General features: G+C 42.5%; 1 protein-coding gene and 1 pseudogene across 1 annotated transcript; one reads left to right on the top strand and one right to left on the bottom strand.

Annotated features, from left to right (window-relative positions):
• The first annotated feature begins 550 nt into the window (after positions 1–550).
• LOC110219478 (tubulin alpha-1D chain-like) lies at positions 551–7310 on the top strand. Its single transcript, XM_021002855.2, is given in 5 exon segments — positions 551–651; positions 4635–4857; positions 5281–5429; positions 6277–6702; positions 6704–7310. Coding segments are annotated over 5 exon segments (1359 nt in total). The 5' UTR covers positions 551–648; the 3' UTR covers positions 7262–7310.
• A 5810-nt stretch (positions 7311–13120) lies between these two features.
• LOC110219421 (small ribosomal subunit protein uS12 pseudogene) lies at positions 13121–14048 on the bottom strand (annotated as a pseudogene).
• Positions 14049–14193: the final 145 nt, after the last annotated feature.

Below are 14193 nucleotides of genomic sequence, written 5' to 3'. Positions count from 1 at the left end.
TTTGATAGTTAAGAAAACAGAGATTGAGAGAGTAACTTGTCCAAAGTAACCCAGTTAGTAATTGATAGAGTTGCCCTTTGAACCCAAGCCTTCTGGTGCCAAATCTGAAGGTCTTTTCATTACACTATGCATGGGGAAATGGATGTTTCACAGAATTCCAAATTTCCTTCAATTATCAACCCTACTTATGTACTGTGTTCACTTCCCTTTGGCTTTATTCGTTCTGGATCCATGCAGGCATTTCATCCCCATCCCCAAACTCCAACTAGCCATTTGGGGCTAGAGTTTAAGGGAAGAATTCCCCTAGGCATTTTCCTCTAGTCTATGAGGGCCTCTAGGATGTTACATCAGGAAACAGGCTGGGACAATATACGCTCTGTGTACCTGCCCTGTTACCATGCCCACTGTTACTGAGGCTCAGGGCACCTTCTCCACCCCCCACCTTTCTGTTTGGGCTGTGGGCCAAACAAGCTCAAGATCAAGCCATGGTAACTAAGTCAACGAGTCTGACCCCCTGGGGTTGTTTCTAACAACACACCCCCTCGGGAGCCTAACCCAGAGTATAAGGAGGAATCTCTAGGGCTGTTCTCACTCATTCAGATCACTATCACTCCTGAAGCCTCACTTGGCATACAACATCAGAGCAGGATGGTAAGTCTAAGGCAGGGGCTTAAGTGGTCACCGGCAACCCACGGTGAGGGTCAAAGAGTGGGGCTGTTTGCTAGTGTAAGGGAAATCTTGAGAGTATTGGGTGTGTGTGTGTGTGTGTGTGTGTGTTGGGGTGTGCTCTGGTGTGTTGCTAGGAGGAGAAGCAACTGCACGATATACAATCTCTGGTTCTGTGAAAGAATGAGTGTCCCAGAGGCAGGAGAAATTACCACTAAAGAGGAAAGTTGTTTTGTTTTTCTGAGGGGGGAGGAGTTTTAGGAATGGGGAGACAGGTTTTGGGAATGGGCCACTGGGGTCTAAACCATATTTGCACTCTCCCAACTAAGAATAGCAAGCACAAGAAAAAGTTCAGGGGTTCCTCAAAAAACTGTAATGGCAATTATAGGGAAAACAGAATGAGCCCAGAAAGTTTGTTTTCTTTAATCATGAAAGCTCGAGTTTGGCTTTCAAGAATCTGCTCTAAAGTTCTCTGAAATGCACTCACCTCAGCCTCTTACCTGACCAGCTGTTTGTGACTTAAGACAAATTCTCTTTAGAAGTGGATTCCTTTATTTTCCCCACAAATTCCAATGGAGCTACCCATCTGCTTCCTTTTCCCTTTGACCTTTCTGCTTTCGTCTGAATATATCTCCTCCCCAGTGCCTCCTTCAGGTAGCTTCTCTTGAGAGTAGTGGGGCATGTGTGTGTGTGTGTGTGTGTGCGCGCGCATGTGCGCGCGCACGCGGCGTGTGTATCTGTGTCTGTGTTTGGGGTGTGCTATGGTGTGTTGCTAGGAGAAGGAGTAACTACAGAATAAACAGTATACATTTATATGAAAAGTTGAGATTGTATGCTAGAGACAGTTGAGATTTAAAGTCAAGAAAAAAGGTGTTTTTTGGTTTTGCTTTTTGTTTTTTAGGGAGGAGCAGATTTAGGAATGGGGAGATAGGTTTTGGGAATGGGACCCTGGAGTCTGAACTATATGTGCACACTCTTTCAGCTAAGAATGGTGAGCACAAGAAGTTCAGGGGTACCCCCCCAAAAGTAATATCAATTACAGAGAACACAGAAGGTGCCCAGAAATTTTTATATAGAGTCTGGTCCTCCAGGAACCTATTCCAAAACACTCTGAAATGGACCCAGGTCAGCCTTTTACCTGACCACCTGTTTGTGAATTAAGACAAATCCTCTTTAGAAGTGGCTTTCCTCATTTTCTCCACAAATTCCAGTGTACATATCTGCTTTCCTTTCCCTTTGATCCCTCTGTTCTCATCTGAATGCATCTCCTCCTCAACACCTCCTTCAGACAGCTTCTCAGGTAATTATCCCATGCATAGGTATAACAATATCACACCTTCATTTGAAGTTAGCTTTTGGTAGCCATTGTCTATAGGGCAAATTATAAATTCCTTAGCTTAATATTTAAGGCCCTCTGCAATCTGGCTCCAATCTATCTTTTCAGCTGCATCTCCCTAACGTTCTACTCATTTCAATCAATGCCATGAATACCAGATCATGCTAACCCCATGGAACTCTTTCTACACCATTGTTGTTAGGGGATAGGAATAACTTCCACCTTATAGGCCAATACCAACTAAGAGTTCATTTCATTCTTACTCTGAGACAGAGAGGCAGTGTAGTACAGTGGAAAGAGCTGCTGGGTATAGGGCTAGAGGACCTGAGTTTGAATCCTAGCCCTTCTATTCACTAACTTTAACTTTTGGCAAGTCAGAACCACTCTAGGTCTCAGTTTCCTTATCTGCAAGTTGAGGGAGTTGGATTAGTGTGGTTTGGTGGAAAGAGCATTGACCTTGGAATCAGAGGGCCTTAGCTCAAATCCCAGATCTTCTGCTCTCTACACATGTGTATACCTTGGCCCAGTCACTTAGTCTCTTTGTGCCTCAGTTTCCTCATCTGTAAAATGAAAGTGTTAGACTAGCTGGCCGCCAAGGTCCCTCCCAACTCTAAATCTATTATCTTATGTTTTCTAAGGTCTTTTCATCTCTAAATCCTGAGAAATCTGGGAGTTGGGGGAGGGGCAAAATTGGGAGGCAAGAAAAGAGTTTAGCTTCTCTAGTCCCCACAGAATGCTCTGGAGGTGCATGGGGGGCTACTTTTTCCTTTCTCTCTGTTGGGCCTCAAAAACCATTCCAGATCTGCTTCAGACCAAAGACTAAAAATTCAAGACTTCCTTGACCACCAGTCTTAAGTCACATGATGAGGGAATCAGGGGACCTTTTCTGAAGACATATTATACTCCAGAAACATTCATAGCTAAGAGAGAAAAAAGTCTCAGCATGTTCACTGAGCTCTACCTGGGTATTCCTAGATTCCAGGCCTACTTTCTGCCTTTTCTATGGATTTTTCTAGCTTAAACATGAACAAAAAAGGCTGTCCTCTCTACTTTTCCTCCTCCTTATCTCTTGTCTCCTGCACTCTCACTTGGGTCACTCCGCTCCCTCAAAGGACCCCTCATTTCCTTTCTGGCAGGAAGTAACTGTATCTTTCTTTGCCAGGCTCTGCACAACTTTCTCCAAAATGCTTAGTCATTGGAGCCAAGACTTCCCAATCCACAACTCCCCTGTAGGGTTTCAGCCTTTCTGCTCCAAACTTGGTTGGGGGCACCCTAGAATCTAATACCCTCTAGTCAACATCTGATCTCCTTCAGCTTTAATCTCACATTTCCAGTGGCATGTTCAATAACTCCATCTGGATTCCCAATTGGCATCTCAAATCCAACAAGTCGTTATCTTTACTTTAAAACCGTCCTTCCAGCATTCCTAGTTCTCTCTCTTTTTTTTTAAGGCAGTTGGGGTTAAGTGACTTGCCCAGGGTCACACAGCTGGTAAGTGTCAAGTGTTTGGTCTGAGACCGCATTTGAACTCAGGTACTCCTGACTTCAGGGCCGGTGCTCTATCCAGTGCGCCACCTAGCTGTCCCCTTTTTTCCCTTTTTTTTTTTAAGCAGCATTCCTAGTTCTAATGATGGCGTTAACCATTCTCCCAGTTACTTAAGCTGAAACCTTGAATTTGTCTTTGACACTTCCCTCTTCCTCCCTCCCCTCCCCCATTCATTGCCAAGTCCTTCTAATTCTATCTTGGCAAAAATATCCCTGGCAGCCATTCTTTCCTCTCTATTCACATTACCACCATTGTGTTTCAGACCCACATCATGTTTTACCTGGATCATTGTAATAGCTTCCAAATGCATCTCCCTGCATCATCCTTCCCCACCCCTTTCTCCCCATCCAGAACTTCTAATAGCTGCCAGAATCCTAAGGCACATGTTTGACCATGCCACTCCCTTGCTCAAGGACGTTTGGTGGCTCCTCGTTACTCTCAAGAATAAAATATGAGCTCTTTTGATCTTCACCTAAGACCCTCCACAATTTGGCTCCAACTTTCTCTTCCAGTGCAATTCCATACTACTCCTCTTTACAGTCTCTGCATCCCAGCCAAACTCTTACTAATCGTTTCCCTTTTCTCATCCCATACTCTCACATCTCTGTCATTTTACACAGGCTATTCCCAATGCCTGAGACACACTCCCTTTCAGTGGAACACAGTAGGAACAGCGCTGAATTAGGAATCCAGGGACCTAGCATCAGATCCTACTTCTGATAAGCCCCTCAAGGGCAAAGACAATGTTATTGTTTTCTTTAATTCTCAATACCTTGCGTAATAAACATATTAGATACTTGTTGGTTGAATTGTTTGTTTTTCATAAATTGGCCACCAGAAAATTCTTATGGCAGAAAAAAGACTGGATTATTTAGACCTTTCTCCCCATCCCAGGAGCTTCAGTTCTCCCTCTCAGAGTTCAATTTCCTTATCTGTAAAATTAAGGTTTTGGAGTGGATGGTTTTCTACAGTCTTTTCTAGTCCTAAAAATTTTATGATAATCTGTACTCAGCAGGAAGGCAACCTTCTTCTGGGCAAGACCAGCTTCTCTCTCCTACAAGTACTCTTTCCTCCCTTCTCTCCTAGCGTGAGTGTATCTCAATTCATGTGGGTCAGGCTGGTGTGCAGATTGGTAATGCCTGTTGGGAGCTGTACTGCCTGGAACATGGCATTCAGCCTGATGGGCAGATGCCCAGTGACAAGACCATTGGAGGGGGTGATGACTCCTTCAACACCTTCTTCAGTGAAACTGGGGCTGGCAAGCATGTGCCTCGAGCTGTCTTTGTGGACCTGGAGCCCACAGTGATTGGTGAGTTCCGTTCCATCTATGACCTTACCCATGGCCCTAGTTACCACATCCAGATGTTTTAATCTTACTAGAGAACTTAGGAGCTGTAACTGTTCCTTATTTTTAGTTTCCCTTATTACTGGAACTAATTGGAGCTAAAACTCTGAGGATATAGATTGCCTTTTAGTCCCTAAGCTTCAAGGGCCCACTTTGGTTCAAGATGATCCTCTATTCCGCCCCCCCCCCAACTTCAAAGTAAAGCACACTGCCTTGCATATGTTATCATTAGTAAATGTTTATTGAATTGAATGGAAGGGCATAGCTACAACCACATTCTAGATGAGGCTACAAAGGCAGGGTGGCTTCAAGCCCCCTGGTCTCTAGCTACTCTATCCCCAACCAGACCATAAGACATGGAAGGACCAAAGTTTATGCTCATTGCAGATGAGGTTCGGACTGGCACCTACCGCCAGCTCTTCCATCCAGAGCAGCTCATCACAGGCAAGGAAGATGCCGCCAACAATTATGCACGAGGCCACTACACTATTGGAAAAGAACTTATTGACTTGGTACTGGATCGAATCCGAAAGCTGGTAAGGATTGCCTATTCAAAGAAGAAGAGGGTCATGGGGCATCAGGATAGCTAGGTTCTTTCCCCTTGCAATGGAGAAGAAGCAGGATCAGGCAGGGAAAAAGGAAATTGTACTTTAAGAATAAAGTGCCCTTTTGAGATCCCAGAAGTAGAATAAGGACTGAGTGAATGTCTGGCCTCTAACAGGATTGAAAAGTGGGAATATTTTTTTAAAATCATATCTTGTATATATCCCACTACAGTGCAAAACACATGGTGGGTAAAAGCTCAAGACACAGAGGCCAGTGGATTGGTTGAGAGAGCTATGAAATCCAGAAATACCCTAAGGGAAATCCTACATGGTGATTACAGATATGTAGCTAGTGGAATCCCAAGGATCTCAATAATTGGTTATAATGGATGAAAGGGATACAACTTGCCCTGGCCATTTGCTGATTATCCAGTGATTGACTCACTGGAGCAAAAGACCACCCTTTTTCCTTGTTGATCAATTAATACATAGGACTTCCAGAAATAGGGTGAAACAGAGGGAATCTAAAGTTAGGAAGATGGAAGGGGATAGACTGGCTCTTTAAGTCATGCCTAGAGTGTTTAAGGAAAATTGATCCCTTAGAATGTCAGGAATTTTTCCAGAGTGAAAGGGGAGCAAGATGAGAAGATAGTGTTTTTCTCTTTGAGGGATAGCAAAAAGGAGCCCTTTGCTCACTTCAGATTATCTCTTGTGGAGGTTTTGCAAAAGTCTAAAAAAAAAACTTTAAGGATTTAAAAAACATTTTCTTTCTTTTTCATGCTTGTGGTATCATGTCCATTCTTCTATTTCTCCTTTCCACCCCCGTCCTCATTTCTAGGCTGACCAGTGTACAGGACTCCAGGGCTTCCTCATCTTCCACAGCTTTGGGGGTGGCACGGGCTCTGGCTTCACCTCCCTGTTGATGGAACGGCTCTCAGTCGACTATGGCAAGAAGTCCAAGCTAGAGTTCTCCATCTATCCAGCCCCCCAGATTTCTACAGCTGTGGTAGAGCCCTACAACTCCATCCTGACTACCCACACCACCCTCGAGCACTCAGATTGTGCCTTCATGGTGGACAATGAGGCCATCTATGATATCTGCCGCCGAAATCTGGACATCGAACGTCCCACCTACACCAACCTCAACCGTCTTATCGGCCAAATTGTCTCCTCTATCACAGCATCTCTTCGTTTTGATGGTGCCCTTAATGTGGACCTCACAGAGTTCCAGACCAACTTGGTGCCCTACCCTCGAATCCATTTCCCCCCTGGCAACCTATGCACCTGTCATCTCTGCTGAGAAGGCCTACCACGAGCAGCTCTCAGTGTCTGAGATCACCAATGCCTGCTTTGAGCCAGCCAACCAGATGGTGAAGTGTGACCCTCGTCATGGCAAATACATGGCCTGCTGTCTTCTGTACCGTGGCGATGTGGTGCCCAAAGATGTCAATGCTGCCATCGCCACCATCAAGACCAAGCGTACCATTCAGTTTGTGGACTGGTGCCCTACTGGCTTCAAGGTTGGCATCAACTACCAGCCACCCACTGTGGTCCCTGGTGGGGATCTGGCCAAGGTACAGAGAGCAGTGTGTATGCTGAGCAACACAACAGCCATTGCAGAAGCCTGGGCTCGTCTGGACCACAAGTTTGACCTGATGTATGCGAAGAGGGCATTCGTGCATTGGTATGTAGGTGAGGGCATGGAGGAGGGAGAATTCTCTGAGGCTCGGGAGGACATGGCAGCCCTGGAGAAAGATTACGAGGAGGTGGGCATGGATAGTTTGGAAGGGGAAGGGGAGGAAGAAGAGGGAGATGAGTACTAAAGAAAGAACTGGAAGCTTATTTCAAATAAAATGCTTTATCTTCAGTGTCCATGTGTGTCCTCATTTTGTCTATGCTTGAGAATTAGAAATTTGATTGGGAGTTGGGGTTCTGACTTTAAAGAGAAATAGCAATAGGTTCCTCTCTATCCCACTAATTTTCTATTCAGGCTCTGAGTTTGCTTCTCCTAGACAGGAGGAATTAAGGGAGATAAATCAGCTTCTTTAGGGTGCGAGTTCATTGAAAAAAAAGAACTTGACCCAGGTTACAAGATTTTATAATCAGAAAGTACAGTAAAGGATCGATAATCACAGCTAACTGGGACTCAACTATTTCTGCATTTTTCCTTGTAAGGAATGCACAGGACTGGGGTGGTGGGAGTGGTGAGGGGACTTCAAGACCCAGAGAAGTTGCACTCCCACTACAGCTCAGAACTCTTGAGCTCAATTGATCAATCAACTCCCCCTTAGCTTCCCTGGTGGCTGAGATCACAGGCATGCAACAGCATGCCCAGTTCACCTAGACTATTGCAATAGCCTTCTAATTAGTCACCCTGTCTCAAGTTTCTCCCACCTTGCCCCCCCCAACTCCAATGGCTCCCTATTACTTCTAGGAATAATTACAAAAGTCCTTTGTTGGCATTTAAAGCTCTTTACAACCTGCCATATCCTGCCTCTCTCGTCATACACTCTATTCCCCTCCACATACTCTATAATCCAGTCATCCCTGACCTACTTCTTCACACAATTCTCTATCTCCTACCTTTGCAAACATTCCCCAAGCCTAAAATGTCCTTCCTCCTCACCTCTGCCTCTTAGGATCCCTGGCTTTTTCAATACTTAACTCAAGCATAACCTTCAAAAAACCTTTCCCAATCCTCCCAGCTGCTAGTGCCTCTCCCTCTAAGGTTACCTTCTATCTACTTTGTTTCTACCATCTCTCTTTTCTCTCTCTCTCTCTCTCTCTCTCTCTCTCTCTCTCTCTCTCTCTCTCTCTCTCTGTACCTCTCTGTCTCTGTCTCTATCTCTCTTCATCTTTCTTTTTCCCTCCCTTTTTCTCATCTATGTATCTATCTATATATCTATCATCTATCTATCTATCTATCTATCTATCTATCTATCTATCTATCTATCTATCTATCTATCTATCTATCTAGTTTCTCTCTTTAGAATGGAAGCTCCTTGAGGGCAGGGAATGTTTTTTTTTAAACTTTTCTTTGTGTCCCTAGAGCTTAGCACAATGTTTGGCATATAGTAAATACTTAAGTGCTTTTTCATTGCTTGTTTAATTTGATTGTTTCAGGTCAAGTTTGGTCATTTTCATATGACAGTATTCACTTTCAACCATTTTGTTTTTGTTTTTTTTCCCCATTTATATCATCACGGTCATTTATACTGTTTTTCTGATTCTGCTTGCTTTACTTTGTGTCAGATAATTTGTCTTCTGATGCTTATCTGTATTCATCATATCTATTGTTTCTTTCAGCTAAGTAGGACTCCCATACATGTACCGCAAAATACTTTGTTTCCAGTCTTTTGATACTACAAATAGTGACTGCTCTTAATTTTTGGTTTGTATGGAGGCTTTCTTTTTGTCATTGACCTCCTTAGGATATATACTTGGCAGTGAGATCTTTGGGTCAAAAAGTATGGACATTTTAATGAGTTTCATAATTAAAATTATTCATCAATTCACAGCTCCATTAATAGTGTATTGTTGTATGCATTATTATATCTATCTTTTCGCAATCCCTCCACCAATGACTATTCCCATCCTTGTCCTTTTTGCCAGTTTTCTGGGTGTGAGATTAAATCAATCAACAAGCATTTATTAAGTCCTTACTATTGGGCAGACACTGTGATAAAACACTGGGAGAGTAAAAGAAAATAATAAATACTTAGAATTTTGATTTTGTCAGTATATGGAGTTCTGAGTAGGGAACTCCCTTTACTAATGCAACTCAGTTCCTATTCTGCAACTTATAGTCTTGGAGAGTTGTCTGGGGCATGAGAGGTGATTTACCCAGGGTCACGCAGCTAGTATGTATCAAAAGTGGAACTTGAACTCAAGTCTTCCTAACTGGAAGGACAACTCTATCCACTGTGTCAGATCGCCTCACATAAACGTTAGCAATACAAAGACAAAAGCAAAAAGTAGTCCATTACAATGGGTAAGACAATGTACACCTATACAGGTACATATGTGTGTATGTATGTACACACACACACACACACACACACATATATATATATACACACATACATCACACACACTCATATACTTGATAAATATGCATATACTTCTTTACACATGTATATAAACAATATGTTTATAAACAACAGCATATATACACATATACCTATATAAACATATGAGGTAGAGAGATATAGTATGAATGTATGTATATATATCTATATATACATCTATATATCTATCTATAGCTACATATACCCATCTCTCTATATGTATATACATATGCATAGGTGGCATATGTATGTACATATATACAAACATATAGCTAAATGGTACAGCAATAGAGTTCTAGGCCTGGAGTCAGGAAGACCTAAGTTCTAATCCAGCCTTAGACAGTTAATAGCTGTATGGCCCTGGATAAGTCACTTAACCCTGTTTGCCTCAGTTTCCTCATCTATAACATGAGCTGGAGAAGGAAATGGCAAAACCACTCCAGTATCTTCGGCAAGAAAACCCCAGATGGGTTCATGAAGAGTTGTACGTAAATGAAATGACTGACCAACAGAAAAAGTATATGCGTATGTATATTTGTGTGTGTATACACACACACACACACACACATAATGCAAAGTAGATACAAAGTAACCTTAGAGTGGGAAGCACTAGTAGCTGGGGGGATTAGGAAAGGCCTTTGTGTGAGTCAAGTGTTGAAGAGAGCCATAGATACTAAGAGACAGAGGTGAGAAGGAAGAGCGTTTTAGACTTGATGAATATTTGCAAAGGCATGGAGAAAGGAGATAGAGCGCCGTATGAAGAATAGAAAGCAGGGCACAGATGACTAAACTGTAGAGTACATGAAGGGAAGTAAGAAGGAAAGAAATAAGCACTTATTAAGCACCTACTATGTGTTAGACACTGTAATAAGTGCTTTACAAATATGATTTCATTTCATCCTACAACAATCCTGGGAGGTAGGTGCTATTATTATTCTCATTTTATAGTTGAGGAAATTGAGGCAGATAGAGTAAAGTGACTTGCCCAGGGTCACTCAGCTAACACAAATATCTGAAATCACATCTGAACCCAAATCTTTCTGACTCCAGGTCTAGGGTTCTATCCACCATGCCACAGCAGCCAGGAAATCAGGACAGGCCTGATTCTGAAGAGCTTTAAATGCCAAACAGAGGGGTTTATAGGTTTTCTCAGAGGTAATAGGGAGCCACTGGAGTTTTCTGAGTAGGGGGCTGTATGTGGGGTTGGGGGTGAGGAATGACATTATTTGCCCATGATTTTGGTAAATCACTTTGGCAGCTGTGTGCCGATGGATTGAAGTGGGAAGAAACTTGAGACAAGGAGCCTAATCAGAAGACTATTGCAATAATCCAAGTGAGAGATGAGTGGACAGATGTATTCAAAAGATATTGTGGCAATAGAAACAAAAAGATCTGGCGACAGACTGGAAGTGCAAAGGTAAGTGAGAGAGGAGTGAAGGCTGGAAGAACGTGGTGCTCTACACAGCAACAGGGAAGTCTGGAAGAGGGGAAAAGCTAAGGAGGTCTGTTTTGGACATGTTGAATTTGAGACGCTTATGGGACATCGGGTTCGAAATATCCAATAGGCAGTTCATGACACAGTCATGGAGCTCAAGAGAGAGTTTAGGGCTGGATATATAGCTCTGGAAGTCATCTGCATAGAGATGAGAATTGAACCCACGGGTGCTAAGGACACCACCGAGTGAAAGAATCTTTCTATATTCCCTCTATCACTGACAATTTCCATCCTTTATGATCTTTGCCAATTTTCTGGGAGATGAAATAAACATAAAATAAATAAATATGTAAAAAGCATGAATTTACAGAGCACAAACCTCTCACTCATGCAAATGATCTCTGTGGTTTCTCTTCGCTGTGAAGCGGGTTTTGATGAGACTAGGACAACTCCCCAAATCTTACTCGAGAGCCAGGGTACCTTCGAATCACCAGGATATGTATCGAGCTAAAATGTAACTAAGGCAAATAAAACTGTCATCTTCTTAACTACATTGTAACATCTGGGATACTATTATGGAGTCTGCAAAAAGCAGAGCCAAGTGATAAAAGTCTGCATATACCCGGCAGTGCATGGGGGGTCGGGGAGGTGGGAGAGGGAGGGGGAGTCTCTGATTCTAGCTGATTGTTACAAATATTTTAGGCAGACCACCCCCAGTGTGAAGGATAATTCACCACATTACCACAACTTGATGGAAGGATCCTGAAAGAAAATCCAACTTTGTTCTAATCCTCGGCTCACCGAGAAACCTTCTGGTTCTTTGTAAATTGGTCTCCTAAGTGGACTTAACCACCAGGAGGGAGAGCCCATGTAGACAACCGGCACTGGTTTTCTTGCCAGCCAGATCTCCCATGTAAATTAACAAATTGGCATTAAGGTTTATTATGTCAGTCTCTTGTGTGTCTGCTGTATGTGAACCAACTCCTCGGAGCTCCAGCGTAGGCAGAAAAAAATTAAGCTGTTTAGCTTGTAAGGGCTGAGCACCTGGCCGGGAGTTTTCACACCAGCGTTGCCAGCACAAGGAGGTGTAACCTCGACTCTCAGGCAATCTGTCTCCTTACTCATCTCTCCTTTAGCTTCATTTGCTTTTCCTGATCTCCCGGTGGGCTCACTGCTCACACAACCAGCGCCAGCCTTTCCCCTCACGTTGCTTTCTCTACTTCCCCAGCACTGTGTGTTCACAAGTCTCATTTCCCTTAGTTCAGTTGAGACAAAGTGGGCTTTTTCAAAAGGAACCTTTAATAGGAAATGAAAGAGGGAAAAAAAACGATAAAAGCATAAAAAAAGAATGAGTTTCTGCTAGGTATACACTCCTAAAGAGTTCTAAGACAAAAAGGTCCTTCATAGACCATTCACTGTCACACTGTGATGACAGAAAATTAGAAACAAAGTAGTTGCCCATTGATCAAAGAATAGCTAAATAAATTGTGCTGTATGAATGAAATAGCATGTGATATATGGAACGATGAATATGAAAAATTCAGAGAAGCACCATTTTATGGTTAGTGGATGGGGAACATGTCCTAGAGTCAGAAAGACCTGGATTCAAATCCTACCTCAAGGACTAACTAGCTGTGTGACCTTTGGCAAGTCACCTTTTTGTGCCTCAGTTTCTGTATCTTAGCCTACAGATAGGCTTCTTATCTATAAAATGAGGCAATTGGACTTCAGGGTCTCTCAGTTCACTTCCAGTTCTAAATTATTCTATGAACTGATGCAGAGTGAAGTGAATAGTTCCAGGAAAATAATTTACAAAATGGCTACAATGTAAATGGAAAGAATAACAACAAAGTGGTGGAGTTGTGAACTGATCCAATCATTCTGGAGAGCAATTTGGAACTATGGCCAAAGAGCAGCCAAACTGTGCGTACCCTTTGATCCAGCAATACCACTACTAGGTCTGTATTCCAAAAAAGATCTTAAAAAAGGGAAAAGGATCCACATGTACAAAAACATTTATAGCAGCTCTTTTTGTGCTGGCCAAGAATTGGAAATTGAGGGGATGTTCATCAATTGGAGAACAACTGAACAAGTTGTGGTATATGAATGTAGTGGAATACTATTGTTCTGTAAGAAAAGATGCACAGATAGACTTCAGGAAAACCTGGAAAAACTTTTCTTTTTGTTACATGAACATTTTTTATTATGACAAAGACATCATACAATTTTTATGACCTTGGTCTTTCCTTCTTGCCTTTGTACAAGGCCAGAAGAGAAACATTTGCAACTTTTACAACCTTGAATCGGACTCCAGGAATATCATCAACAGCATGACCTTTTCGACCAAATCCAGCAACCAAAACTTCATCATTTTCCTCAATAAAGTTCAAGCAGCCATCACTGGGAACAAAGGCAGTGATTTTTTTTTTTGCTGTTCTTAATCAGCTGGACTCTCACACACTTCCTGATGGCAGAATTGGGCTGCTTGGCTTCCACACCAACTTTTTCCAAGACAATCCCTTTTGCGTGAGATGCTCCTCTAAATGGGTTGGTCTTCAAGGCAGTGCCCAAATGAGCTTTCTTATGTTTGTCATGCCACTTTTGGTCTCTCCTGTGGCTTTGGAGCTTTCTAGCAGTACAAAGACCACAGCACTTACCCATGCTGCTGCCGTTGGGGCCGAGAGGAAAGAGAGAAAGCTGGAAAAACTTTAATGAAGTGATGCTGAGTGAATTGAGTAGGACCAGGAGAACATTGTACACAGTAACACCAATATTATGTGATAACCAACTTTGATAGACTTACCTCTTCTCAGCAGTACAATGATCTAAGACAATTCCAAAAGACTCATGAAAGAAAATGCTATCCACATCCAGAGAAAGGGCTATGGAGTCTGAATGCAAATCAAGCAAAGCATACTATTCTCTCTCTCTCTCTCTCTCTCTCTCTCTCTCTCTCTCTCTCTCTCTCTCTCTCTCTCTCTCTCTCTTTCTTTCTCATGGTTTTTCCTTTTGGTTCTAATTCTTCTTTACAACATGACTAATGTGGAAATATTTTTAATATGATCATACATGTATAGCCTATATCAGATTTCACACTGTCTTGGGAAAGGGGGAGTAGAAGGAAGGGGAGAAAATTTAGAACTCACAATTTTATGGAAGTAAATGTTAAAAACTAAAAAACAAACAAACAAATAAAAGAATAACAACAAAGTAGTATTCCAAACTGAACTCTGTATAATGATAAAGACCAAGC

This window comes from Phascolarctos cinereus, unplaced genomic scaffold (genome assembly GCF_003287225.1).
Source record: "Phascolarctos cinereus isolate Bilbo 61053 unplaced genomic scaffold, phaCin_HiC Scaffold_7;HRSCAF=346, whole genome shotgun sequence".
In the NCBI taxonomy this organism is placed as follows: Eukaryota; Metazoa; Chordata; class Mammalia; order Diprotodontia; family Phascolarctidae; genus Phascolarctos; species Phascolarctos cinereus.
Note: the sequence above shows the minus strand (reverse complement) of the source record. Positions and strands in the feature narration are given on the sequence as shown.